Source organism: Micromys minutus, assembly GCF_963924665.1.
Source record: "Micromys minutus genome assembly, chromosome: 6".
NCBI lineage: Eukaryota > Metazoa > Chordata > Mammalia > Rodentia > Muridae > Micromys > Micromys minutus.
The window spans coordinates 66,056,304-66,083,791 of record NC_137975.1 but is presented as its reverse complement, the minus strand read 5'-3'; the positions used below and the strand labels follow the sequence as shown (position 1 = coordinate 66,083,791).

Below are 27,488 nucleotides of genomic sequence, written 5' to 3'. Positions count from 1 at the left end.
AATAAAATAGGCAAAGAGTTCTCAACTACATTCACTATTCAATAAAGCTATTGAAAGATCAATAAATGGCAACAACTTCATGACTTACTCAGTGAGCTACCTAGAGTGAAGCTCTGTGATCAGCATGTGTGCCTGTGGGCACAATCACTCAGCATCCTTGCATCTGCTGCTTCAACCATACTGAGACAAATGCTACTGACCTGCCACAGAAAGTATTAAGAAATAACCAATGACTACAGAACTTTCAAAGTACAATGTCCATTTAAAACATTACAGAACTATAGCATTAAGGAATCCTTTTAAGCCTTATACCCTGGGCTTAATTAAGCATCTATCTGCTGGGGTCACTGTCTACAGTCTGTCCTAAAATTAACCTTTCAAGAATACTACATTAAAGATCCCAAAAATGGGCTAGAGCCATAGCCACTACCTGCTGTTCTAGAGGACGTAGGTCTAATTCCTAGGTCTAATTCCCACATGGCATCTCACAACTGTCTGCCCCTCCAATTCCTGGAGATCCAACATTCTCCATGTATTCATTCATTCATTCATTCATTCATACATACATACATATACACACATACATACACACACACACACACACACACACACACCCAGCAAAACACCACTGCACATTAAAAAAAAAATAAAGATCCCAAGAACAACCAAAGCTTTTGTTTTATACATACTGGAGATCCAAACAAGGGAAAGCTCCCTACAACAGAACAATACTCACAAGTACTCCCAGCTTTTTTTATGAGACAAGAGTCTGGCTATAAATTTGAGATCTTCCTGTCTCAACTTCTCAAGTGCTAGTGCACTTGTAACCACAATGGTCTCAACTTGAGCTTCTTGAAAAGTAGCCATCCAGCAAGAGCTTCCTCTGCTAACCCTCCAGGCTTACCTTAGGAGCAATCCCTTACAATTAGACCCATTAGTAATCACTTCACAGGGCTGTTAAGACTCGTACACATAGGTCCTAGAGAACCATTTGCCTCCTAGTAGCACTAGACATTCAAATCAACTAACAAATAAGTCTTCATAGCAGTGCCCTTTTATGTTATTTGGTAAAAGAGAAAATGACATGTTAAATGCAAATAAAACTTTGCTGAAGCCATCAAAAATAATGACAAAGGCATGTATACAGGTACTCATCATACTAACACATACTGTAACCCAGGCACTGGAAGGTAAGTTGTAATCCTTGGCTACCAAGAGTTTGAGGGATACCCGAGTTATATGAGACCTTGTCTCAAAACAACAGGAGAAAAAGAGAGCCATTAGGATGGCCTAGACAGTAAAGGTACTTGTCACCAAGCTCAATCCCTAGAATTCACACCGTGGAAGAGAAGGAAGAGACCCAGTAAAGTTGTTCTCTGACCTCCACATACCTCCACTGACAGACAGAACACATACACACACTAAATAAACTCACCAACCAGAAAGTTTGTTGAGGCTATAAAAAACTCCCCTTTTCAGTAAATATAAATCCCCTTTCTCCTAACTTAGACTAACTACACAGTTCTAGGACAGTCTAGGAAAACCTGGTTTATGGTGGGGTGGAGAGAGTAGAACAAAGATCTCAGAATAAAGAAATCTGGCTTACCTTTCACCACTGAACACATAGTTTAAAGCATAAAACCACAAACAAGGTTTTAACTTTTAACCATAAACTTGCCATCAAAATGAATTTTGGTCAATAACAACAAAAAAACCTAGAGTTTCTAAGTAAACCTGAAACTAAAATTAAATTCTGAAAAACTTGAATATTCTCCAGAACTCAGCTGATAAAGGCATTTGCCACCATCCCAAGGACCTGAATTTGATCACTGGAACCCACACAGTGGAAGGAGAGAACCAAATACCATAACTTGTCCTCAGATCTCCACACAAACAGCATAGCATGTGTACACATACACAGATAAATAAGTAAAAATATAATTACCAATATTTGGAAGCTAGTAATAGTAGCTACAATTTACCAAGAGCCTACTATTGTTATTAAATTTAGTCACCCCAACAAGCCTTTAGGATGAGTAGTATAAAACTTCAAATGTATGCCTGCCTTTTCAGAAACAGCATATATAACATGGTTAACACAAGTTACAACTCAATCCCAAAAACATCCTAGTTACTTGTCACTGTACCACCTTATAAAATGGTTCATGTTCCTAGCAGACTAGCACAGTCATCACGTGTACAGGGCTCTCAGCACCTCACCAAGCATCCTGTAAAGTATTTTCAATTAGTTTTTCATTAGTACATTTTACAACTTTGTTCAACAGTGCTTTTTAGAGCCCTATTCTGCCAGAAGTAAGAAATTAAAGTTTTACCGTGACCTAAAAAAAAAAAAAAAAAAAAAAACTGTAGGTAAATTTCAGCAACCAATAAAGGACAGAAAGACCTCTTGGTGTCTTAGCTACATACCTTCACTCATTAAGAAAATCATACTTGAAAATTTCCAGTGACTTTTAAAATGATTTCATAGGGGCTAAAGTGATAACTCAGCAGTTACTAGTACTACTCCTGTGAAGGATCCAGGTTCAATTCCTAGCATTCACACAGTAACCCAAAACCATCTGTAACTCTAGTTCTAAGGGATCCAACAGCCTCTCTGACCTCTGAGGGCCAGTAAAAGACACATAATGTGGCACACAACATTCATTCATGCACATTATTACTATATATACCATTTTTAATCACTTTATAAAATATTCCCATGAAATCTAAGATTAATTTTAATTAAATTTAACTTGTAAAAACATATTTTTGGAATTCCAAGAATAAACATGGGCTGAAGAAATGATCCATTTCTCTTGCAAAAAGACTGCAGTTCAGTTCCCAGCACCATGGGACATGGTCATGTAAGGACATGTCAGGAAGCTCACAATCACCTGTTAACTCCACAGATCATATCTTCTGGCCTTTGCAGGTGTCCTATACATGGATGTACGCACGCGCGCACACAGACACATACACACAGACACATACACTCATATATATATACATTAAGCTATGTATGTTTTTTTATATAAATGGTGTTTTAGAAACAATGGGATAAAAACATTTTGCTACTGGTAGTGATCTGAACAAGATACAGCTAGAATATGAGTACTGACATTTGAGTGTCTGCATCTTCAATGGTGAGAGAAGAATGCACAATCTTCTGGAAAAAGGAGCAGATCGACTAACAGACACAGCGATGCCTAGCTGTCATGTAGGCTCCAGCACGAACCTTATGAAAGCTATGGCGCTACTTTCCTCTGGAAAATACATGACAATATAAAATTCTGTGTAACTCTGAGGAAAGGAAAGGGTTACAGACCCCTAAAAACCCACTTATGCTTGCACGTTCTCAGAACAAGCAAGAGCCATGATTAAAGACTGCTAGGACTCTGTGGGGTTAATTGAGGAAAAACAGAGGTATTTTATTCTCACTAAGGGGGTGAGACATAAATCTTACCAAAGCTCAAGCTAACCTTAGCTCAAACTCACAGCAATTGTCTTCAACTACACATGGGACAAGTATTACTGTGTACACTTCCCCTTTTGCATCTTTCATTACACCTTTTGCTTCTGTAACCTATTAGAAAATATAATTCTCAGCACAGCCGACTAAGCTCATAAAATAAAGTTTCCTGGTCTATGCAAACCAGCCTTTCTTATTTTCATATTTTTTAAAGATTTACTTATTTTATGTATGTAAGTACACTGTTGCTGTCTTCAGACACACCAGAAGAGGGCATCAGATCCCATTACAGATGGTTGTGAGCCACCATGTGGTTGCTGAGAATTGAACTCAGGACCTCTGGAAGAGCAGTCAGTGCTCTTAAATGCTGAGCCATCGCTCCAGCCCTCTTATTTTTATTTGTTTTTTATATTCTAGTAAACAGTTTATTAGCTTACATAAACTCTTCACCCTACTTTCCCCAAACCTGAATGCTATCTCCAACTTAGACTGTGTGAAGTTCAAGAAAAAAAAAAAACAAAACACAAAAAAAAAAAAAAAAAAAAAAAAAAAAACCATTATGCTCAATTCTTACACACCAAGAAAACGTTGACTAATTCCCGGTTACATCCTGTTTTACATGTACTTTTTGCTCATTGTAACTAGTAAGACCTTAATGCAGAGTATCAAACCTTAAAAAAAAGAAGAAAAAAAAAAGCCAAGCACTGATAAAAATGTATTTGTATACATTTATGCAAAAATGTTTAAAATTTTTTTCTTTTATCTTTGTTTTTTAAAATAAAGTTAAAAAAAAAGAAAATGATCAGATTTCTTAAAACCATACTATTTTCATAGGAAACAGTATATCCTTTCCACTTAAAAGAGAAAAAGTCATTTTCACTTAAAGGAATTAATTGAATAACTCTTTAAGTTAAATATAATGATTACTGCTTAATCATTTAAGAGGTAACATATTCTCATTTTGATGTAAATCATTTACATGAAAGTTTTTTCAATCACCTAGGAACAAAAGCTAACTCAAATTTATGCTTTGTTCAGTCTCCACTAGGTTTAAAGGAGACTAAAGCAAAAAGTATTGACCTATTTTCATTAATATTTTCCTTGGTCTCAGTCAAGGTACAAAATGAAACTAATACTTTGCACGACTTTAGGTAATAAAATTTCCAAATTAATTATAACAGTACTCTGTACTTTACCAAAATCTACACCTTCCACATTCTACAATCATTTGCCTATTAACTATTAAAAGAATAAAAGATGGAAGTGGTGGTACACACCTTTACCTTTAATTCCAGCACTTGTGAGGCAGACAAGGTAGCTCTGTGAGTTAGTCAGCCTGGTCTACATATCATCTTCCAGGCTAGCCAGAGCTACACAATATGACTGCACTCCCGCCACCCAAAAAAAAAAAAAGAAAAAGAAAAAGAAAAAAGAAAACGAAGAACAAAAATGAATGAATGAATAAATGTGATTATGATTCCATTGTTCACTGTAGATGCCATCATTCACAGAACACTAGAATCCTATCATATACTTCTGATGGACTTACACTGGCCAGAGTCACTATTCCATTATATCACTGTTCTGTGATATCAGAAAGAAGACAGCTATGTGTCCTCTCCAGGAATTTGTTGTTGCCAGGTGATGTAGATAACAGCACTTGGAAGAACTGCAGGAAAATCAGAACTCAAGGTCATTCTTAGCTACATACATTCCTACTCTGGCTAAAATGAGGCCCTGTCTTTAAAAACTACTGCTCTCTACTGTAGAGCTGGGGCACTACTACAAAATGGGTGTGTTAATGAAAGTTAAGAACCTGCTACTTGACTGCACTAGATGAAAGGCCACCAGCTAGCCAACACTAGGGGGGAGGTAGAGGCAAGTGGGTCTCTTGTTGAGTTCAAGGACAGCCTACAGAGAAATCCTGCTTTGAAACTCTACCTCCTCCCCCAAAAAAGGTTCTCACCATAAAAAACAGCAGTACAAGTGGCATCTGAAAGCATACCTACAGCCACGCTAGTGTGTCTGCATTTCATCACTACCTTCAAAGTAACAGTTGCCATGAGCAAGAAAATACCCAAGAGAGAAAGAGATGGGGTTCAGTGGTTAAGAACACTTGCTGCTCTTGCAGAAAAGAGAAAGGTTCAGTTTCCCACATGGCAACTCACAACCACCTATGACTCCAATTCTTAACACCCTCTTTGGGCCTCTGCAGGCACTACATACATTGCAGGCACTACATACATGTGGTACAAACACACACACACACACACACACACACACACACACACACACTTTTTTGTTTGTTTTTGAGACAGGGTTTCACTGTAACCACCTGGCTATTCTAGATCTCATTTTGTAGACCAGGCTGGCCTCAAACTCCAAGAGATCCTCCTGCCTCTGCCTCAGGTATACACATAAATTAAAAAAAAAAACAAAACAAAACAAAAAAAAAAAACTAGAGTCACCTTTAACCTCAGCACTTGGGAAGGTAGTTAGGCAAACTCTGAGTTCAAGGCCAGCCAGGTCTACATAGTAAGTTCCACACCAGCCAAGGCTATATATAGTAAAACCCTGTTTCAAAAATAAATTAATTAATAAAAATAAAAGGAAAGGAAAAAAAGAATTAAAAGAACATGTCTTTTATAGAAATGTGTAACTACAATCACCTCACTTACAAAATGTACTCCATGGCTGTCTCCTTGAATCAATCTTGTCAACAAGGATGTGCTCAAGACCTTGGTCTTTAAAGGTTAAGACTGAGTGAAAGTTAGGACCAAGTTCTGAAAAGAGTATTAAGGTGAGCAAGAACAAGTAGTTCTTTCAAAAGTTTCAATTTTATGAAATTTTTTATCATTAAAAATAGGTCAACTGGCAAAGTGCTTGCCTATCATTGCTAAGCCCGCAGTTCAAAGTTACATAGTTAACAGTACATAGTTAACACGGCACGGCTAGGTGAGGTGGCACACAGGACTGTAATGCCCTATGAGGGAGGTAAAGGCAAAGGAAGTACAAGTTCCAGGCCAGCCTCAGCTATACAGCAAGCTAAAAACCAACCTGAGTCACATGAGACCCTATCTCAAAAACAAAATACTAGAAGTAATGACAACAACAGCAACAGTGGTAGGAAAATTACAACCCGTAGCTCACTATTACACTGTCAACATACTGAGATGCTAAGAGGTGAGTGAGGAGAGGAAAAAATTAGCAGTTAAATGTGCCTTAAAAATTCAGCACAAATTAAGTTTTTAACTCTATACTAAAATGTCATTAAGTATGGTGTGCCTGTACTTTGTTTCAAGCCACATTTCACAGAACACAAGACTTTTAAGATGTATTCGTTTATTTCATGTATGAGCACACTGTAGCTGTCTTCAGACACACCAGAAGAGGGCATCAGATCCCATTACAGATGGTTGTGAGGTACCATGTGGTGGCTGGGAATTGAACTCCCTTAATAAAATACTTTAATGTCTGATGGCTCCTATCCTCCCTGTCTCCTACATTTTCCCACAGCAGTCAGTGACCCTTTAAAACAAACTCTATTGCTCTGCAGTGAGAATACACCACTTTTCTATAAGACCTGCAACGCTCCCTATTTCCCAGGTTAGAGGAGGGTCGGCTCTCTTCTACCAGAGCCACATCCCTTTACCTCATCTGTTCCCACTGTCTTCCTCCCTTGTTTCATTCCAGCTACCTTGGCCTCTAGAACTTTGAGGCCTAGCCAGCCATATGGCAATATGAGGGCTCAGCACCTGCCCAAATTTCTTCTCAATAATATCAACTCTTACACCCCATCCCAGCCCCTAAATTCTTCCCCCTTATCCAGTCCAACCCTTTCCTTATTCCCATGCTATCTTACACCTTTTTTGCTAGCACACATAACCTTAAGACATGGGATCCACAGATCCAGGAATTTCTACCTGTTTGGTTCACTGATACATCCTAAAACACCCAGAATGGAAACCAACATGCAATAAACTCAGTAAACAATGAGTACATTTTCTTAGTGCCCACGATCTTAACAGCCATGTGTCACAACATAAAGACCCAGAGGGAAATGTTCGACACTCTAGAGGTTATAACAAGCCACACTCCCTGAAACTGAAAAGGTCTACTCCTAAGAGTTAGCTGACTGAGAAATAAATGTTTACCTAGGCCATCTTGATGCCTTAACAGGTAAAAGCACTTGCTACTGTGAATTTGATCCCTGGAACCCTACATGGAGAAAAGAAAGAAAGACTCCCACAGGTTGTCTTCTGACTTCCAACATGCAAGCTATAGTGTGCGCATATGCCCACACACAAAATAATTTAAAATGCAATAAAAAAATGAACATATACATATTTATGTTCGAATAAATACATGAATAGTTACATCTGAGAATATGCACCATGGAACACATGTGAATGTATGCACACACAAAATATATGTTACAAAATTTTAAATAAAAATATTTTAAAATGTTAAAAGATAAATTTTTACTTTGTAAATTGTATCTCATTTTTCAAAATTAAAAAAAAAAAAAGCAAAATAACTGATAGACTGTTGAGCTCAATAATCTTGCTCACTCCAAGGGCAGGCTAGGAGCTGGAAACACCTTGGTTACACTCAATCTGATAAACTCCACATACTGACCAAACAAAACAGAGTGTTAAGGGTACAGCAGGTGTCTCAGGAACTATTCATGTTAACAGCAACAAGGATATCCACCTCACATTCAAAAGTTCTAATCCAATCAGGGCCATCTTCAAAACTAAGACTTGCCCATCCCCCTCTTCCACAGTGCCAGCTGACAGCTTTGTGGCTGCTCTGCCCACTACCACTCTCACGCCAGTCCGTTCTCCTCCCATCAGCTGCTGTTCCCATCTGAAAATGTGTAACTGTCACCTCACTCTTCTTCATTTAAGACCCTCAGAAGATTTCCTGGCTGTATTAGTCCATTTCCTTTACTTTAACAAAATACACAAGGATGGCTGACTACTAAAGTTACAAAACTTTTAAGTATATAAAATTGTAAACTTAAAATAGTTTTGGAGACTGAAAATAAGTCAGGGTAGTTCCAAATATTCAGCCATGTGTGAAGGCCAAATAGATGGAAAAATGGAAGTACCAAGGCTGGTATTCTTAATTTAATTCCTAGAACCCACGTAGTAGAAAAAGGAGAGAAGCAACTACACCAAGTTGTCTTCTGACCTCCAGTGTTCACATTGGCACAAGTGCATAAACACATCCACTCTAATTTTCTTTAAATTACATTTTAAAGTTTCACATAGCTCATACATGTACCTATTGGTGTGTGCATGCACTCAGGCCAAAGTTGTTGTCTGATGCCTTCTCTCTACATTAAAAAAAATTTATTTACTTTGTGTGTGTTTGGAAGAGAGGAAAATGAGTATGTAGAAGTCAGAAGGGTTCCTGGGATCAGACTCAGGTTGTCAGGCTTAGCAGTGCCTTTGCCTTCTGCACTATTTTGCCAGCTTCTCTCCACCCTGTATTTTCAAATAGGGTCTTTTTTTTTTATCCTGGAATACACCAGCACACCAACAAACCCCAGGTATTTCCCTCCCTCTGTAGTGCTGGGATTACATGTGAGCACCACCACACTCAGATATTTGACTTGGGTACTAGGATCCAATTCAGACCCCTCAAGCTTGCACAAGCACTTTATGAACTGAGCCTTGTCTCCTGGCCTCTCACACAGCACTGAAGAACATTTCAGGCTAGAATTATGACTGTGGTAAAGTCCTTATATGTATGAGGCCCTGGTTTCAATCTCATTAGCTCAAAGGGAGGCGTGTTCACTCCTTCCTCTTCTACCACTGCTCTTCTGGTCTCACCCTAACACAACATACTTTTTTTAAATTTTGAGGTAAGTCTCTTATTACTCAGGTCAGCCCTGAGCTTACTAACCTAGGCAGCACTGAATTTGGCATTCTCTTGCCAAAGTCTACAAAGCAGGTGAGATGACAGGCTGGGTAACACACCCAACAAACTTTAGTTTCCAGATGCACCACCCATGTTGTTCCTTTCCATCCAGTGTCTGTTTCCTTGATTCTGAAATACTTTTCCCTTTCCTTGGCTGGCAAAAATCAACCACACCAGAAAACTTTCCATGGCTCTATAACTTAGCTGTCCTTTCACAGTATATCCTGCAATAATCATATGGTGGGACAAATACTCTAGAAAGTGCTTTAGTTTTCTGTGTCTTCTACTATACTGACAAGCCAAATTGCTGATACTACTCCATCACACTGAATGGCACACCAAAGCAGTTCTTAAACAATTTATTTAAAAGAAAAAATGACAAAGCAGAAAAGAAAAAAAAAAAAAAAAAAAAAGAGGAAGAGAAACAGTATCCATGCATACCCAGAACTAAAAAGAGGGCACTTACAACCAATCAGTGTGTTTACATGGTCCAGGCCAGTATTTACTGAGAGACAATAATACACATGAAAAAGCACCTAAATTACTCATTCCCTAAACATTCTAATGTCTAAGCCACCTGGCCAAGTCACACCACAACTTACTACATTATACTAAAAATGCTGATAACATGCCCAGTATAAAAAGCAGAAACAGATTTAGTCAAGGAAGAAAAATAGGAATCAGACATAGTTAACTGTAAAAAGCATTTATGAACTTCCATAGACTAGTTCCTAATGTACCACTGATGCCAAAATGGTCTACCAACCAAAAGTATGAAAAGCATGAGGACTATTGAGATGGTCAGCAGGTAAAGGCCACAACTATAAAACCTATGGCCTGAGTCCAATCCTGAGGACCTGTTTAGTGGAAAGAGACTTCCATAAGTTGTCTTCTGACCTCATTCAAGTGTGTACACACAGACAAATAATTAAATGTTAATATTTTGTCAAAAAAGAAAAAAAACAGCATGACACCAGCAACCTCTACCCAACAGCAGTGTCCATAGCAACGGCACAGTTCTCACAACTACAAAATAATCTGCAGACAGACACACTAGTCACAGCCATGTTTGTGTAAATTGGTTTTTGAAGGTTGTACAATAGGAAAAATGCTTTTCTACATTTAATGACTGTAAGACAGGAAAACAAAAGCATATTACCTCAATATACTACCACAATAAAATTCTTAGTAACAGGAGTTAAGACAAATGATTCAAACTTGAAAGCTCACTTCAAAGTAAATTTGTCTGATAAGATTCAACAGACAGCATAAAATCACTCTAGCTCAAATGTCATTCACACAAGCACATGGACACAAGCTACATTAAACTTTTTCACACACAAAATGGGGCCTGATATACTCAACACCAAATAGCTTTCCTTTATTTTATTTTGTTTCTTTGACAGTCTTACTATGTAGCCTAGTCTGGCCTCAAACCCAATGAGATCTGCAGCCTCTACCTCCTGAGTGCTACAATTAAAGCATCACACCTAATGGAAACATTTTTTTAAGATTTATGTTTATTATTTTTATGTGTGTGTTTGTGTGTGTGTGTGTGTGTGTGTGTGTGTGTGTGTGTGAGAGAGAGAGAGAGAGAGAGAGAGAGAGAGAAAGAGAGAGAGAGAAAAAGACTGACTATGCAAATAAATGTTGCAAGGATGTGAAAAGGTGTTAGAACTCTTGAAGCTGGAGTTATAGGTGCTAGGAACCCAACTCTTATTTACAAAGAGCAGTAGTCTCTTAACCTGAGTTATCGCTCCAGCCCTCGGGAGCAATATTTTAGTACTAGTAATTAGTAATAATAGATAGATTTCCTCAAACTTACTAAGCTAAAATTAGAAAGTTTCTTTATAAGGTTGAAAGTTTAACAACTTTTTAAAACATTACTAGTAAAAAGTACCTTAATATTAAAGGCAGTAACAGATACACAAAAAACTGGCATTGTTTAAAATCATGAAACTTTTAAGGCTAAAGTTTCCAGCATACTTTCTTTCCATTGTTATTTTGATTGTTTACTGGAGACAGAGTTTTCTGTAGACTTGGCTGCCTTCCAACTCAATATGTAGGCCAGGCTAGCCTCTAACTCAGGGTACAACCCAGGCTGTCCTTGAACTACTAAACTACTGATCCTCCTTCCACTGCTGGAATGAACAGCCATGTACCCTCACACCTGACCTGACCTGCCTACCTTCCTTCCTTCCTTCCTCAAGTTTTTTACACAGAAAATGAAAATTAAGAAAAACAAAAACAAACTGACATCTTCAATTTATACATCCCTTTCAGACAAACATTTACTGAGAATCTAAGATATGCCAGACATCACAACATTTACTCCAAATATTTATTCAGCTTCTGCATGCATTGTGTATTATGCATGTATCAGTCAACTTAAAACTTTTCTCCAGTTATACCCAAGACAGATACATGCTTCTCCTGAAAACGTTCCCTTTTTCCTAATGCACTCACTTTTTACTGTTTCACACAAGCTGTCCATCTGTGACAAACCAAAAGGTCTCATCTCTCATATAACTGGTTATGTTTTCATTCATATGAACAACAGGAACTTAGAAAGTAAAAGCCAAGACTCTACAGAGCCTCAAACTCAAAAAGAAAAAGAAAAAGCCCTTTAAAGGGGTCTAAACTACTTTATACAATAGACAAATATTTAAATGGCAACAGCATGTGTCCCTCTACAAACGGAAGCTTTTGAAACTGTACCTGGATGCAGTTCTACAAAAGCAATCCTCACTGGAGACAAGTGAAAAAAATTTTTTAAAAAATCCAAAAGAACTATCAAAAGTAGATACCATTTACATTCTAACATTTCAATCCTAAAGACACATACATTTTTTGAGCATTATCTGAATTTGTTAATAGACTTTAAAGAAAAAAATACTCTAGTTTCAAAGTTCTACCAGTTAAATCTAGCTATATTTTAGATACCTAAAGCTTTTCATACCAGTATAATTAAGAAGAAAAACTAAAAGAGCTAGGATTTATTCCACCAATACACAGACTACTTCTTAGACACATTTCTTAGAAGCTATTCTGTGGTCAACATGTTTACTTCAGTAGAACCTGACCATTACACACAACATATCTTAAAAGAGCCTGAGTCAACTTCAAGATCCAGTACATAAACACAGAGACAAATGACCCATACAACCCTAAGTCCCTAGAAATACAAACACAACATGCCAAATCAGCTCTCTAAATGTAAAGAGCACCAAACTGATTTAAACATCTTTAAAATATGTTGCTTTCTGCTTCATATTCATGGTCCTGGTCACACAAATAAAATTTTCTTGCATCGTTGTAACAGACAGACCCGCTACTGTTTCGAAATTCAGGTTACTAGACCAGCTTTCTGTTTTACGATTTAAGACACTTTTATTCCTTCGGTTCCATGCAAAAGGCGCAGTTCTATTTGGGAAACCCAGCAGCTTTGGTGAGGTATCTCCTGACTCCACAACTTCTCGACACAGCCTGTGGATGTTCGCTCCAGCTGACCCTCTGTCTCCGGGGAAAGCTCCACACCGAGCCACTCCACACACCTGCCTCTGCAAAACTCGCAGGCCCGCCACAGGCCCTACACTTCCTGAATTCGAAAGCCACTCAAACTGGCCGAGTGACGCCTTACCTTCATGGTGACTCTGGGGCCGCGATCCCCACGGCGACACCAGCTTCACCTGCACCTGAAGGGGAAACAAAGACACCCGGTCAGCACCACTGGCACCACCACCCCGGGCCGTAGGGGCGGGGGCGGCACCGAGTGGGGCCAGGAGCCCGGAGCAGGCACGCGCCATCCCAGCGCCCCTACCGCCCCCACCGCCCGCCGCCCCATTGTCGCGACACCACGGACTTTTCCCCGTCCTCCACGATGACGCCATTTCTGTCAGAAGAAAACTCACAACAAGCCCAGGGTCCGGCGCGGCCTGAAGCGCGGCTGCAACCGTCCAAGCCTACGGAACCGCGATGCCCGGAGCCCCGAAAACGAGCCCTCGGTGAACCGGCGGGCCCTCGGGCTGCGGAGGCTGGGCCCCACAAGCGCTCGCCCGCGTCCCGCCCGAGCCAAGGCCCACAAGTGGGAGCCGGGACCGGACACCGAGGACGTCCAGCTCCCAGCACCGCGGGCCGAGGCCGCCGGGCCCACGGTGCGGCCCGGGAAGGGCGGCTCCGGCTCCGCGCCGCGGGGGGCGGGGGTCCCGGGAGGCCGAGGCCCCGCTGCGAGCGCCGACTCAGCCCCGTTGCCATCTGCCCCGATGCGCGGCCCGGCCCGGAGCTTCCCCGGTAGAAAAGAATGTCCCTACCTCGGGCGCAGACGAGGGCTGAGCCCTGAGGCCAGAGCCCCCTGATCCGTCTTCCCCCACCCCCTCCCCAACACCAGCAGGCCCGTGGGAGAGATAGCGAAGGAGCTGCGGGTCCGCCGGCGGCCGGGACTCCGGCTCCGACTCCTCCTCCTCCCGTGGCGGCGACTGGTACCTTTGTTTGGCGGCCGCTCCGGCTCCCCTCGCGGGGGGAGGGGGCGACAAAAAAATCCCTCTCGGACGGAGGTCCGGGCCCCGGTCTCACTGCCCTCCCGAGGAACACGGCGGCCGACCTTCTGCGGCTTCCTCCGGGCAGAAGTCCAGGCGGTGGCCGTCGCGGCGGCAAGCTGCGGCTCGAGACTCTCCCTCCGCTCCAGCGCCCGAGCTCCTCACTCCGGACTCGACTGACGGGCAAACATCGCTTTCCCCCACTCTGGCCCCCCCCTGCCCCTTCTCCCCTCCCATCGGTTCTTTTCCCCTCCCCTACCTCTTTCCCGGATGCCCCTCACACGACCTAGGATTGGGTAGGATTCTTTGGGGCCCGCCTCTTGCAAGTTTCTATTGGTTTGAGCGATGCAAACAAGGACGCCATTTACCCACCAGTTCTATGGAAACAGAAAGTTATGCCTCAATGCTTTCTGGGAATTGTAGTCCAGTCTTCCAGGCCAATCGGCAAATTTACAAACGTTAGAACTACCAAGACCGCAATTCCCCCTTGCCTGCGTTCGACGAGAGCGGGGAGGGGAAGGAGGCGCGGCCATGAGGCAGAGGGGAGGTGGCATACGACGCCTGCGCAGTGTGATAGGGATGGCGTATTTTCTTGTACTGAGTATTGCGGCGTCGCTGGCCGCTGAGGAGGGCGGAGATTTCTGTGTGAAGTAGGGGGAGGGTTCCAAGGAAGCCTCAGGAAGAGCCGCAGTCTGAACAATAAAGTGAGAAGTTGATGTGGGTACTGCTAGTCTCGATTCGGCGGCTTCTAGTCTGAGATCATCGTGGAACTGTGAGCAGCAGCGCGGTGGCAGGGGGGACCCGGATGGGGAGCGGGGGAGGAGGCGATACGGAGGAGGAAGAAGTAAGGAGAGGAGATAGAACCCGGATGCTGACCCGGCTAGGAGCGACTGGCGGCCTGGTGCTGGGATGAGGGGAAGGCAGAGGAGCTCGGGAAAAGTGGAAGGGCCGCCGGTGCAGCGTAGGGAAGAAGCCCTCCTGCGAGCTTATTACAACAAAGCCTGTGTGGAGTCCTTTCTCTTCCCTCAGAGCCATCGTTCCCCGGGATTGGAGTCAAAGGTTCTTGCTGTGCGCGTAACAGCTGCGCTCCGTGGCCCATTATCTGTTTAGCTAGTCTCAAGCCAGAGCCTCCCTATTTAAAAAAAGAGAAATTCTTTGCATGAGATTTTCAATATTGTATGAATGTTTGATGCGCTGAGTTCAACCCTCTGAGGTGTTAGGAGAATCGTTCATTCAGTCCTCGTGTGGAAAGACAGGATGGATCTTATACAACTTCCTGAACCGAAGTCTGGTAGGAGGATGTGAACTAGAGCTTTGGCTTAGAGAGTTATGGAAAGGCTTTCCTGAGAGAGTAGGGACTAAGCTTGGCTCACGAAGCCAGCCGGAAGACCCGGAAAAGGAGGTGAGGGAGGGTGGTTAAGATTTTTTGTTCCAACAACCCTGGAGACTGAAACAGGAGGATTACTTTGAGTTGTAACCAAGCCTGGACTACACAGGATGACCCTGTCTCCAGAAGAGAAAAAAATTAAAAACAGTTTTTGTCTGCTCCAATAGTCCAGTGAACACTAGGATATCTTGGATTCCCAACTTGAATTAAAATAATTTACCCAAAAGAATAGGAGGAGCTTAACATTGTGGTGCTGACAAGCCCTAAGTCCAGCCCGATCTAGAGAATGAGTCCCAGGCTAGCCTGGGCCACATAGGCCGTCTTAAGAAAAAGAAAAGTATGTAGTGGATGATCAGATAAGCAGCTGCAGTTGCATTTCTACAGTGAAAACAATTTTTGCATAAATACTCACTGATCTATTTCTTTGAACAAATTCCTAAGAACTTTTTATTTGAAAGTGGAAAAACGGTGTCAGGTTCACAAAGACATTCTGTAGTGACTCCGAATAAGATTAACTGAGTTTGTGCTACTCAGCCATTATTACCTCGTCTAGTACGTGAGAAACTAAAACTTCTGTGATAAATTGACAGTTCTGGATTTAAATTTTTTTTCTTCAAGAGTGTATAGAACTCACACTGCCTTAGGTGCTTAAGAAAAGTACAAAACATATTGTCTCTCAGTACTCATAAACATTGAAATTCTCATGTTTACCCCACCACCGATACTATATGTAAATATTTTCAGGAAAAGAACATTCATTGACTTATATGAGTATTGCTAAATGTGAGTGAGCAAAGGAAACTGTTTAATTCATCACTGGTAGAGAAATATTAAAGATAAGGAAAACTTCAGAATTTAAGGGACTCTTAATTTCTCTGCAAAATGTCATTTGCTATTGACTCAGGCAAATTCTTGAAAAGCGACCTAATTATTATAAGTTGGATCAAATATGTCTTTCAGGATACAAACAAGATAGCAGCATGCTTTTGGTTGCCACCCTAGTTGAGAAGAGATGGCTGCTAGCCTTTGGACTTCACCTAAAACCAAAAACAGAAAGCAAAAAAAAAAAAAAAAAACCATATTTTTTTACCATGTGTTTAATGTGTTTCCAGAATGATCTGTAACCGTTTTCTGTCTACATCTTCATCATTAACCTCTAAGAACCAAGCAGCATGTCCAGCATTAACAACTATAATCTCATCCCTCCAGAGGCCAAAGCAGGGTGATGATGAGTTCAAGGCCATAGTCGACTGCATAGGGAGTTCCAGGCCAGTTTAGAATACATACCAAAACTCTGTCTTGGGGGAGAAAAAAATGTTGCTAAGTTGGTATTTGAAATATCTTTATGAACATTCTTTTCCTTGTGATATACTTAGTAGTAACTGGTAGTCAAGGTCAATGTAAAACATTTTACTTAGAAAGTGCGGGAATGAGATGTGTAGTATAGCCCAAGCTAGCCCTGAACCCGGGATTCTTTTTCCTACTTCCTAGCTTCTGGGATTACAGACATGCGCTACCACATTTGGCTAGAAATTTCCTATTTAGGATATTTCCCTGAATTTATATTACTGAACTGATTTGTTTCCATGGGTTGCAGATTTTTTTTATGGGTATTTGACATTAAGAATAAACTACCAGAAATATGGCTCTCGAAGCCAGAGAAGTAAGTGGCTCAGGAAGTAATGTGCTTGCTGTGAAATCATGAGGACCTGAGTTCATCCCTAACATCTACCTAGCTGGATATAACTTCATGCCTGGAATCCCAGCAATGGGGAGACAGAGACTGGAGGATCCCTAGGGCTTGCTAGTCACCCAGTCTAGCCAAACTAACAAACTGGGTTCAGTGAAAAGCCATATTTCAAAAACTAAAGTAGAAAGAAAGTAAATATCAGATGTCAACCTCAAGGCTCCACATACACCACTGTGGTGGTTTGAATAAGAATATCCCCCCAAAGGATCATATTTGAATACTTGTCACTAGTTCGTGGAACTGTTTGGGAAAAGGTTTTGAGCTGTGGTCTTATTGGAGGAAGTGTGTCACTGGAGGTAGACTTTGGTTTTTTTTCAGTCTAGTCATTATCCACCTCCTGATTCTCCCTCTGGCTGTTCCTCATCCTTTACCTCCTTCCCCCTCCCCCATCTCCAAGTGGATGTCCCCATCCCCCCACCCCCACTCCACCAGACCTCCCTGCTTCCTGGGAGAGACCTCAATTCCCTCGAGGGTTAGGTGTGTGTGTGTCTTCTCTCACTGAATCCAGATCAGGCAGTCCTCTGCTGTATATGTGTTGGAAGCCTCCTGTCAGCTAGTGTATGCTGCCTGGTTGGTGGCTCAGTGTTTGAGAGATCTCTGGGGTCCAGGTTAGTTGAGACTGCTGGTCTTCTTATAGCGTTGCCCTCCTCAGCTTCTTCCAGCTTTTCCCTAATTCAACCATAGTGGTTCCAGGCTTCTGTCCATTGGTTGGATGTAAGCATCTGCATCTGACTCTTTCAGCTGCTTCTTGGGCCTCTCAGAGGGCAGCCATGCCAGGCTCCTGTCTGTAAGCACACCATAGCATCAGTAATAGTGTCAGCCTAGAAACCTCCCCTTGATCTGGATCCCAGTTTGGGCCTGTCGCTGGACCTCCTTTCCCTCAGGCTCATCTCCATTTTTGTCCCTGCAGTTCTTTTAGACAGGAACAATTCTGGGTCAAAGTTTATGACTGGGATGGCAACTCCGTCCCTCTACTTAGTGTCCTGTCTTTCTAATAATGGAGGTAGACTTTACCCATGCCATTTTTAATTAGCTTTCTGCCTACGGTTTATGGATACGATGTAAGCTTTGAGCTACTGAGCCAACGCCATGCTTTCCTGCCTGCTTGCCTGCACACTCCTCAGCATGATGGTAACAGACTCATCCTCTGAAATTGTAAACAAGCCGCTAATTAAATATTGTTTTATGAGATGCCATAGTCATAATATGTTTGGGTTTTTGGTTGGGGGTAGTAGTGTTTTTTGTTGAGGGAGTTTGTTTGTTTGTTTGTTTGTTTTGTTTGTTTGTTTAAGACAGGGTCTCTACATAGCACCAGCTGTCTTGGAACTCACCATGCAGACCACAGTAGCTACGAAGTCATAGAAATCCACATACCTTTGCATGCTGGGACTAAAAGCATACGCCACCACACCCAACTGGTCATGGTGTCTCTTTACAGCAGTAAAAGCAATAACTAAAACAACCACAAAACAAACCAAATTAAATAAATGAATACTTTTTAAAGTATGCTTTTCACTGGACATGGTGATACACATGCAATTCTAGCACTTGGAGACAAAGGATTGCTCATTCTAGGCCAGCCTGAACATAGGGACATGCTTCCTCAAAAAACAAACAATAAAAAAAGCATGTGTGCGTGCGTGCATGTAGATATATCACTACATCACTTTCATTCCTTGATTTCCATGTATTATCTGTCTTTAATAAGAGCTACTAGAAATATATCCAAGAAAAAGAGTTACTAGAGGAGATGGGTTCTGTCATTGAAACATCTATGACCCCCATTCAGATCCCCCTGTAAAAGCCAAGTTCCACAACTCCTAACCCCAGCACTAGACTGGACCAGAACAAGCATATCCCAGGAATTCATTAGCCAGCCAGTCTAACTAACAAAACCAGGATTCAGTGGTGGAACCTATCTCAACTATAAAAATATAAGATAGAAAATGAAGAAGACCTAAGTTTATATACTGTGCAATCATGTACTCTCACACACATGATGCACACACACATTACAATTTTTTTTTTTTGCTTATCACAGGTATTTATTGTATATGTTTGTGAGTATACACATACCTCAATGTGTGTGTGTGTGGTGGTCAGGACAGTTTTCAGCTCTTCTCTCTCTTAATTTTGTGTATAGAGTCAGAAGATGGCTCTAGTTACCTACGTTTACCACCAAGTGTGACAACCTGAGTTGTTTAGTTTGTGGGATTCACATGATGCAAGAGAACCGAGTCCCTGTCTCTAGAGCCTCTGAAGTTAACACTAACCATCACAGGTGCCTTCCAATTCCAAAATCTGGGACATGCAGCACTTTGACCAGCAATAATCATACACTGCCAGTATGTAACCATACTATATTTGGTCTTATATTTTCATATACAAAGTGAATCCATGAAAGGTTATGAGAAGAGGGCTTATGATCCTGTAGACCAAAATGGTGATCCCAAAGAAGACACAACTCAAAACAAACCTGAAGCTTGCCAGAGGTGCCATAGTTACTAGAAAAACAACCTCTGAGGAGGAAAGTGGACATCGATATTTGCAAAGAAACAGAAGATTCACTAGTAAAGGAGGCCCCTGCAAAGACCAGGTTTGAAGCTGGGCACTATGACATGCTTTGTAATCCCAGTGTTTAAGAGAAGAGGCAGAAGGATCAGGAAGGAATTCAAAGCTAGCTGGGGCTACATGTATATTGTCTCAAAAAATACATGTGTGCATGCCATGATTTATATTCTAGGAGTAGTGAAGTAAATGCAGAATTCAAAATAATTTGACACTAATTATACAAAATAATTAAATTCAAATGAGTAGGCATCTTAAAAACAATCTCCAAAATTTACTGGTTTGAGATAAATATTCACAAATTACAAAGCACACCTATCTTAATCATAGAGCATTTGCTAATTTGTAATTATAAAATACCTTTTTATGAATTTGTTTTGGCATTTATTTGATATCAACAATTTAAGACCTTTATGATTAATTAATTAAGAAAGTTTACTGTAGGTCATCTAAGAAAATTACTTCAAAATCAACTAAATGGTATCAGCAGAATGAAGAATTTTTCCTTTTAGAAACTAGAGGTAAACTTTATATACCAACTATCAAAAATGTATAGTTCAAGGTGGGTTAGGTGGCTTGAACCTATAATTTTAAATCTATCTTGGGCATCATAACAAGACCAAACATATCTCAGGACAAAACTAGCTATGGTGGTATGTGTGTGTAATTTCAGCACTGAAAACTCTGACTGTAAGTTTGAGACCAGCTGAGCTACAATGAAAAACTTCAAAAAAAAACTTCTCAAAAATTAAAATTTAGATTTTCTTAGTACATTCACAGTGAACAGCCATCACCACATCCTAATAACATTTTGATTCTGTACACATACATGCACCTTTTAAATCATTAGTAATAGTTTTAACTTTTTCAGAGCTTGCAACCACTAACCTGTTTTTCCATCTGTATAGGTTGCCTGATTCAGAACATCTTCTATAAATAGGATCTTACAGCCTGTTCTTTTGTGGCTGCCTCCTTTTGCTTTCTTTACATAATTTTTCATGTAATGTTTTGCTGTATAAATAAAATTTTAAACCTATCATTCCAAAAAAAAAGAAGTCTTGACAAAAATTCCTTTGCTATCTAACACTTAAAGAAAATTTGATTTGTGAGATCATTTGTATATTTCTCCTTTTTAACAGGCCAACTTTGAAATTTATAAAACATGGAGAAAACTGAAGAGAAAGCTGAAAGAATTCTTCTAGAGCCTTATAGGTACTTACTTCAATTACCAGGTAACAGATAGTTCCATTAAAAAAAAATTATATATATATATATATATATATATATATATATATATATCATATTTCAGAGAGTTGTCATTTAAATGTAAACTTAAAATTACTTCTATTTGAAGTAATACCAGTATAAGAGGAATTACTCTCAGAGAACTGTGTATGGAATATTTTTGTTTTATTGAGACAAAAATCTCACTAGTACAGCCCTGGGCTGGCCTAGAACTCAATGTGTAGTCCAGGCTGGCCTAGAATTTGTGGCGAACCTCCTGCCCCTGTTTTTCAATTGCTGGGATTATAGGTATGCTCTGGCCAATCCTAAAAAGTTATTTCTTCTTTCTTTTAATGATGTGTCTATGGGTGGGTACACATGGGTTTAAGTGCCTGTGGTCAAAATAGGCTGTTAGATCCTCTGGAGCTAGAATCACAATCAGTGATGAGCGGCCTGGCGTGGGTGCTAGGAACCAAACCTGTCTCCTCTACAGGCCCATAACTCTTAACTCATTCTTAATCCCTGAGTCATCTGTCCAACCCAGCTCTTTCTTTAATTAATTTATTTAGTGGTGCTCAGAAGATCCTGAGGATCAAATTCAAGTCATGAGGCTTGGCCCTAACACCTTTACCCCAGAAACTTAACTTTTCTGGTTTTTTTTTTTTTTTTGAGTCAGAGTCTTACTGACCTTGAATTCACAGAGATTCATCTCTCTCTGTCTTTTGGGTGCTGATATTAAAGGTGTGCATTACTACACCGAGACTAAAACAGCTTTTTCCCCTTTTAATTTTTATGGAGGCTTTGTATATATGTCTGTGCAACTCATTGTATACCTAGTGCCAGAGGAGGCCAGTTCCATTAGGACTAGACTTACTTTATACTTTGGGGCCAGCATGTGTGTATGCTTGGTATCAAACTTAGAACTTCTGGAAGAGCAGCAAGTGCTCTTAACCACTGAGCCATCTCACTAGCCTCTGAAAGTTAACTTTTATTTAACTATTTTCTAGAACTTTGTTCTGAATTTACAGTATTAGAAGCTCTTACTATATTTTCATTAAATGAACTGGTTGTGATTTTGTTCTGTTTGGGCTAATTTAACTAATACTGGCATCTACTACCTAAAGACATTTCTCAAGCTTTTCATGTGAACAAGGAAATGCTGCTAAGAAGCTAGTGGACCTAGTCAAGACAAGAGGCTAGCACTTGTTTAAATGGAGAACATGTAAACGGAAGTTTCTCTAGTCTCTAAAATCTTAATTTAAAAGAGTGACATTTTTTTTTTCCTGAGACAGGGTTTCTCTGTGTAACCGGCCCTAGCTGTCCTGAAACTTGCTTTGTAGTCTAGGCTGGCCTTGAATTTACAAAGATCGGCCGCCTGCCTCTGCCTCCCAAATGCTGGAATTAAAGTTATGCCACCGCCAGCTGGCAAAGTGACAAAGAATCTTATGAGGAAATCATTGGCAAAAGACTTGAAGTTTTGTGTAACAGATAGTGCTAATTGTCCTTGAACAGACTGTCTTCATATTCAGAAAAAGGAAGATTGAATTGTATTTTCTAAAGACGCCCATTCCACCCCAGTACAATGATTCAGGTTAAGACTAAAACTCATTGAAGTGCTCTAGACTTTCTTGCTAGCTCGAATTTTTAAAAACTTGGGTTTTTTATTTTTGATTGTGTGCATATGTGTGTTGGGGTGAGAAGTACACTCGCACATGTGAGCATAGGTCCACACAGAGGACTACAGAGAGTCCTTTAGTAACTTTGTGTCTCCTGGACTTGGAGTTACACATGGTTGTGAGCCACCTGAGATGGGTGTTGGGAACCAAACTGGGTCCTCTACAAGCGCAGAAAGGACCCCTTACCACTGAGTCATCCCTTCCTTCACTCAAGTGTAATTTGAATGGTAAAATGAAGAAGATAAGTTCAGCCCACTGTGTCCTTTACAATGAGGAATCTGAGAGCTATTCAGCTGAAAGGAATTGGACTGATGGGACTGTTTTATTAAGTCTGCTCAGTTTTGAAGCAAGTTTTTCAATTTTTCTTGTAATCACATTTTAGAAGCCAATTAGGTAACTTAGCTGGTAAAGGTGCTTGACACAAAGCCTAAGATCTGACGTCCATCCCCAGGACACACAGACAACCTGCAAATTATCTTTTGATCTCCACAAGTGCACCATGGAGTGCATATGTATATGCAAACACAATTAATGTGTTTTAATTCATTTTTAAGTAAAATAATGTTTTTGACATATTCTATTGTTTTAATTGCAGGTAAACAGGTGAGGACCAAACTTTCACAGGCATTTAATCACTGGCTGAAAGTTCCAGAAGACAAGCTACAGGTATCTAAACAGTTTACTTCTCTTTTTGTCCTACTGGGGGGGGGGCACATTCTGGACTTGAAGCATTCTGGGCAAGTGCTCTGCACTGAGCCACATACCCAGTCCTTATTCTCATCTCATTGTTCTTCCCCATTTAGTCACCAAGGAATTAGTAGGTGTTCCATAAAAAGTACTCCAAGATCCTTATTCCGTTAATGCTTATGTAATATTATATATTAAGGATGTTAAGTATTTATTAGCTTTAAAAAGCGTAAGATGACTGAGACTTTAATAATTCGGAACTATCATCAAGTACAGACTGTTTTGGCCAAGCATTGTGGTGCACATGTAGAATCCCAGAACTTAGGAACTGGGCACATAGGATGACCATGTCTCAAAACAAAGAATCTGGACTGGAGAGATGGCTCTTATGTTAATTAAGAGCATGTACTGCTTTTGCAGAGGACCTAAATTCAAAACCCAGCACCCACATCAGGCACCTCACAACTGCCTGTAACTCTAGATCCAGGGGGATCTGATGTCTCTGGACTCCAAGGGCATCTGTCCTCACAAACACATACACCACACTGACATGCACACAAAAAATTCTCTGTGTGTGTACAATAGCCTCTCTCTCTCAGAGCAATAGTAAAATTTTGTTCTTTGGTTGTTTTTCTCTAGATTATCATTGAGGTGACTGAAATGTTGCATAATGCCAGTTTACTCATTGATGACATTGAAGACAGTTCAAAGCTCCGACGTGGTTTTCCAGTTGCTCACAGCATCTATGGTATCCCGTCTGTCATTAATTCTGCCAATTACGTCTATTTCCTTGGCCTGGAGAAAGTCTTAACCCTTGATCACCCAGATGCAGTGAAGCTTTTCACATGCCAGCTTTTGGAACTTCACCGGGGACAAGGCCTAGATATTCACTGGAGGGACACCTACACTTGTCCAACAGAAGAAGAGTATAAAGCCATGGTGTTGCAGAAGACGGGTGGTCTGTTTGGATTAGCCGTAGGTCTCATGCAGTTGTTCTCCGATTACAAAGAAGATCTAAAGCCCCTGCTCGACACACTCGGGCTCTTTTTCCAGATTAGAGATGATTACGCCAATCTACACTCCAAAGAGTACAGTGAAAACAAGAGTTTCTGTGAAGACCTGACAGAAGGAAAGTTCTCGTTCCCCACTATTCATGCCATTTGGTCAAAACCAGAAAGCACCCAGGTACAGAACATCCTGCGCCAGAGAACAGAAAACACAGATATTAAAAAGTACTGTGTGCAGTACCTAGAGGATGTAGGCTCTTTTGAATACACTCGATGCACTCTCAGAGAGCTTGAAGCTAAAGCCTACAAACAAATTGAGGCCTGTGGTGGGAACCCTGCACTAGTGACTTTAGTCAAGCATTTAAGTAAGATGTTCACAGAAGAAAATGAATAATGTTAGACATTCTTGATTAGACTCAACAGCTCCTTTCAGTTGAAAATGAGAAGTGGCGTTTTCTTCCCATTTATCTTGTCAAGTCCTAGTCTCCAAAAATTGAGTAAATGAGGGTGACGCGTATGTGTAAAAATGTTTTGTTATCAAAATCCCTGTGCATAAAAATACAGAATTGAGGGCTGGAGAGATGACTCAGTGGTTAAAAGGCTGCTCTTCAGCGAACCTAGGTCCAATTTCCAGGGCCCACAGTGAAGTTTACCAACTTCTGTAACTCCATTTCCAGATAATCTTCTGGACTTTTCAGGCACTAGCACGCACATAATACGTGGGTATACAAACATGTAAAATATTCATGCATAGAAGATACTATTTAATTTTTTTAAAACAAAATTGAAAGTATCAGGAGTCATAATACAGGTCATAAATGTCAGACACCAAATGTGAGCAGCTAGCTCTTTCTACTACCCCATTCACTCTAGGTTTGTCAATACAAAAAAGGCTTTTCTTCCAAGAAACGGTCTGCTTTCTAACTATATGACATGGAGGGTTTCCAGGTCATAGATGAAATCCAAAACAGGAATTTCTTACACAAGTCTCTTTTGCTAGGTGACTAAAAAGACCAAAGAACTGCTGGTATTCCCTACATGATAGTGCAGGAGTCCCTCAACTTTGTCTCTGAAGGCCTGTACCCATGTCTGAAAACACAGAAGGAGGACACACACTCTTCCAACAAGCTTCTTTCCATGCTCCACACCCCTAAATTGTCCCTTTTGACAAAAGGGGCTCCACTTAATGGAGTTGAGTTCACAACCTAGTTCCATGTTTTTTTTTCTGGTTTGTTTGTATTTTTTCTTGTAACATTTTTCTGCCCCAAACTGATCAGTATCTGTGTATAATGTTTCTTTAAAGGAAGAAACTAATAGAAAAGGTGTTTGTGGCATACAAGGGTAATGCCAGCATCCAGAGGTAGAGTCAGGAAAGTCAGAAGTTCAAGGTTATACTCAGCTATAAGTTTGAGGCCAGTCTGAACTACAGGTGGCATTGTATCGAAAGGAAATAAGAAGAAAAAACTGTTTTTGGTTTTTTTTTTTGCTTCTTGAGACAGGTTTCAACTATTCAGTTCTAGCTGGCCTAGAACTCAAGGGTCCATCAGCCTAGCTCCTGGCTCCTGCCTTTTTGAGTGCTAGGATCAAATGTGTGTCCTACCATGCCTGGCAAAGACTGTGTAAGTCAATTTATTTCCTTGCCTATTTAAATTATTTTTGGCCTGGTGCTAATTCATGATTCTTCTGTCATTCTTGCCTTTGTTGGTAACAAGAATGCTTAACAGTGAATTGAGGACCTTTTTAGAGTCATTTTGTCTATCCAGTAATCAAAATCTCATTCTTTATTTGGTCTGTGGTCCCAAATGTTAATTCAGAAGAGACCTGGGAAGCTGGAGAGGTGGCTGAGAGATTAGGAACACTGGCTGTTCTTCCAGAGGACCCTGGTTCAATTCCCAGCACCCACATGGCAGCTCACAACTGTCTGTAACTCCAGTTCCAGAGGATCTAATACCATCACACAGATATACATGTAAGCAAAATACCAATGCACAAAAAAAAAAAATTATATGAAGAGACCCAGAGCATGGGTAGCTAAGTTCATTTAATAAAATGACTTTATTTGCTTAGATGTGTGCTACAGTAATGCTCTTCCTGCCTAAGAAAGTCTTGAGATACGCTCTTAGAGAAATGTTGGATTTTCCTGTGTCAGAGATATACTTTTTAAACTATAATTTTTTTAATTTATGCAGCTTCAGAAAAGCATTAATTTTTCTCATATCAGATCTGCAAGAATAAAGGTCAGTTGTATTCATTGCCATAAATCAAAACATTTTTTATTTCCCCCGAGATGAAGTCTGGCTTTGTTGACCTCCTTATCTTCCTTCAGCCTTTTGATTCCTGTGCCAGCCAGTGCTGCTATGGAATGTTTGCTGCTGGTGTAGCCACTGCTGCCTTGTTGAGCAGCCTGGGTACCTGTATTGTTTGTCTCTTCTTCCTTTCCTAGCAGAAAGGGAGATTCCTCACCTAGCTAAGACTCAGTCTGCTCCTCTTAATTCATCTTTTATATTTACATTGTTCAGTGTGTTGACACTTAGCTATAATGTGAAGGCATTGTTTTACTATGTACTGCTTGGTTAAAAAAATAACCCCCCAAATATATCAGTGATATATATATATATATATATATATATATATATATATATATATATATATTTCAATGTTAACTTCTTCAAGTCAGCTCTGTACAGTATTTCCTAACAGCTAATTGACACTGACACAAAAGGGCCTAGGAAATGTTTGTCGTGCTATTTTTATGGATGTATGTATGTATGTATTTATTTTATGTAGCCCTTGTTGGCCTAGAACTTGATTTGTAGACCTGAACTCAACTCAAAGCTCTGTGTCCAGAGTGCAGGGATTAAACACGTGTACCATCACTCCCAGCAAAATGTATGCTACTTTAGAAGAATCACCAACTTTGTGTTGTTTACAACTGTACTTAAAAAGAAAGCTGTGTCCAAGAGATAATCTATGAAACAAGGTTGTCGAACCTCTTTTGGGTGTCTTAGTTACTGTTCTGTTGTTGTGAAGAGATACCATGGCCAAAGCAATTCTTACAAAGGAAAGCTTTTGATCTGGGGACTTAAAGTTTCAGTTAGTCTGTTATCAGTTGGTGGGAACATAGTGTCACTCCTAGCCCTGGAGCAGTAGCTAAGAACTGCATTCAGATCTGTAGGCAGCAGACTCTGGGTCTGGCAGGAGGTTCTGAAACCTCCAAGCCCAACTCTGCATGGGACACACTTCCTCCAAAAAGTCCA

The 27,488-nt window shown here is 40.6% G+C and overlaps 2 protein-coding genes across 5 annotated transcripts in view; one reads left to right on the top strand and one right to left on the bottom strand.

The window, feature by feature from the left end:
- ARID4B (AT-rich interaction domain 4B) overlaps positions 1–14,101 on the bottom strand; it is a 104,849-nt gene extending 90,748 nt beyond the window's left edge. For all 4 annotated transcript variants that reach the window (XM_080917697.1, XM_080917698.1, XM_080917699.1 and 1 more), the window contains exons 1-2: positions 13,880–14,101; positions 13,038–13,092 (exon numbers count right to left, since the gene is read on the bottom strand). In XM_080917697.1, the coding sequence (XP_080773823.1) occupies positions 13,038–13,043 (6 nt within the window). In that variant the 5' untranslated portion in view covers positions 13,044–13,092; positions 13,880–14,101. The remainder of the gene's footprint in view (positions 1–13,037; positions 13,093–13,879) is intronic.
- A 426-nt stretch (positions 14,102–14,527) lies between these two features.
- On the top strand, positions 14,528–26,297 carry GGPS1 (geranylgeranyl diphosphate synthase 1). The gene is made up of 4 exons (XM_080917917.1): positions 14,528–14,704; positions 20,777–20,869; positions 23,133–23,203; positions 23,864–26,297. Exons 2-4 carry the CDS (start codon positions 20,800–20,802, stop codon positions 24,623–24,625), a joined length of 903 nt encoding a protein of 300 aa, XP_080774043.1. The 5' UTR covers positions 14,528–14,704; positions 20,777–20,799; the 3' UTR covers positions 24,626–26,297.
- Positions 26,298–27,488: the final 1,191 nt, after the last annotated feature.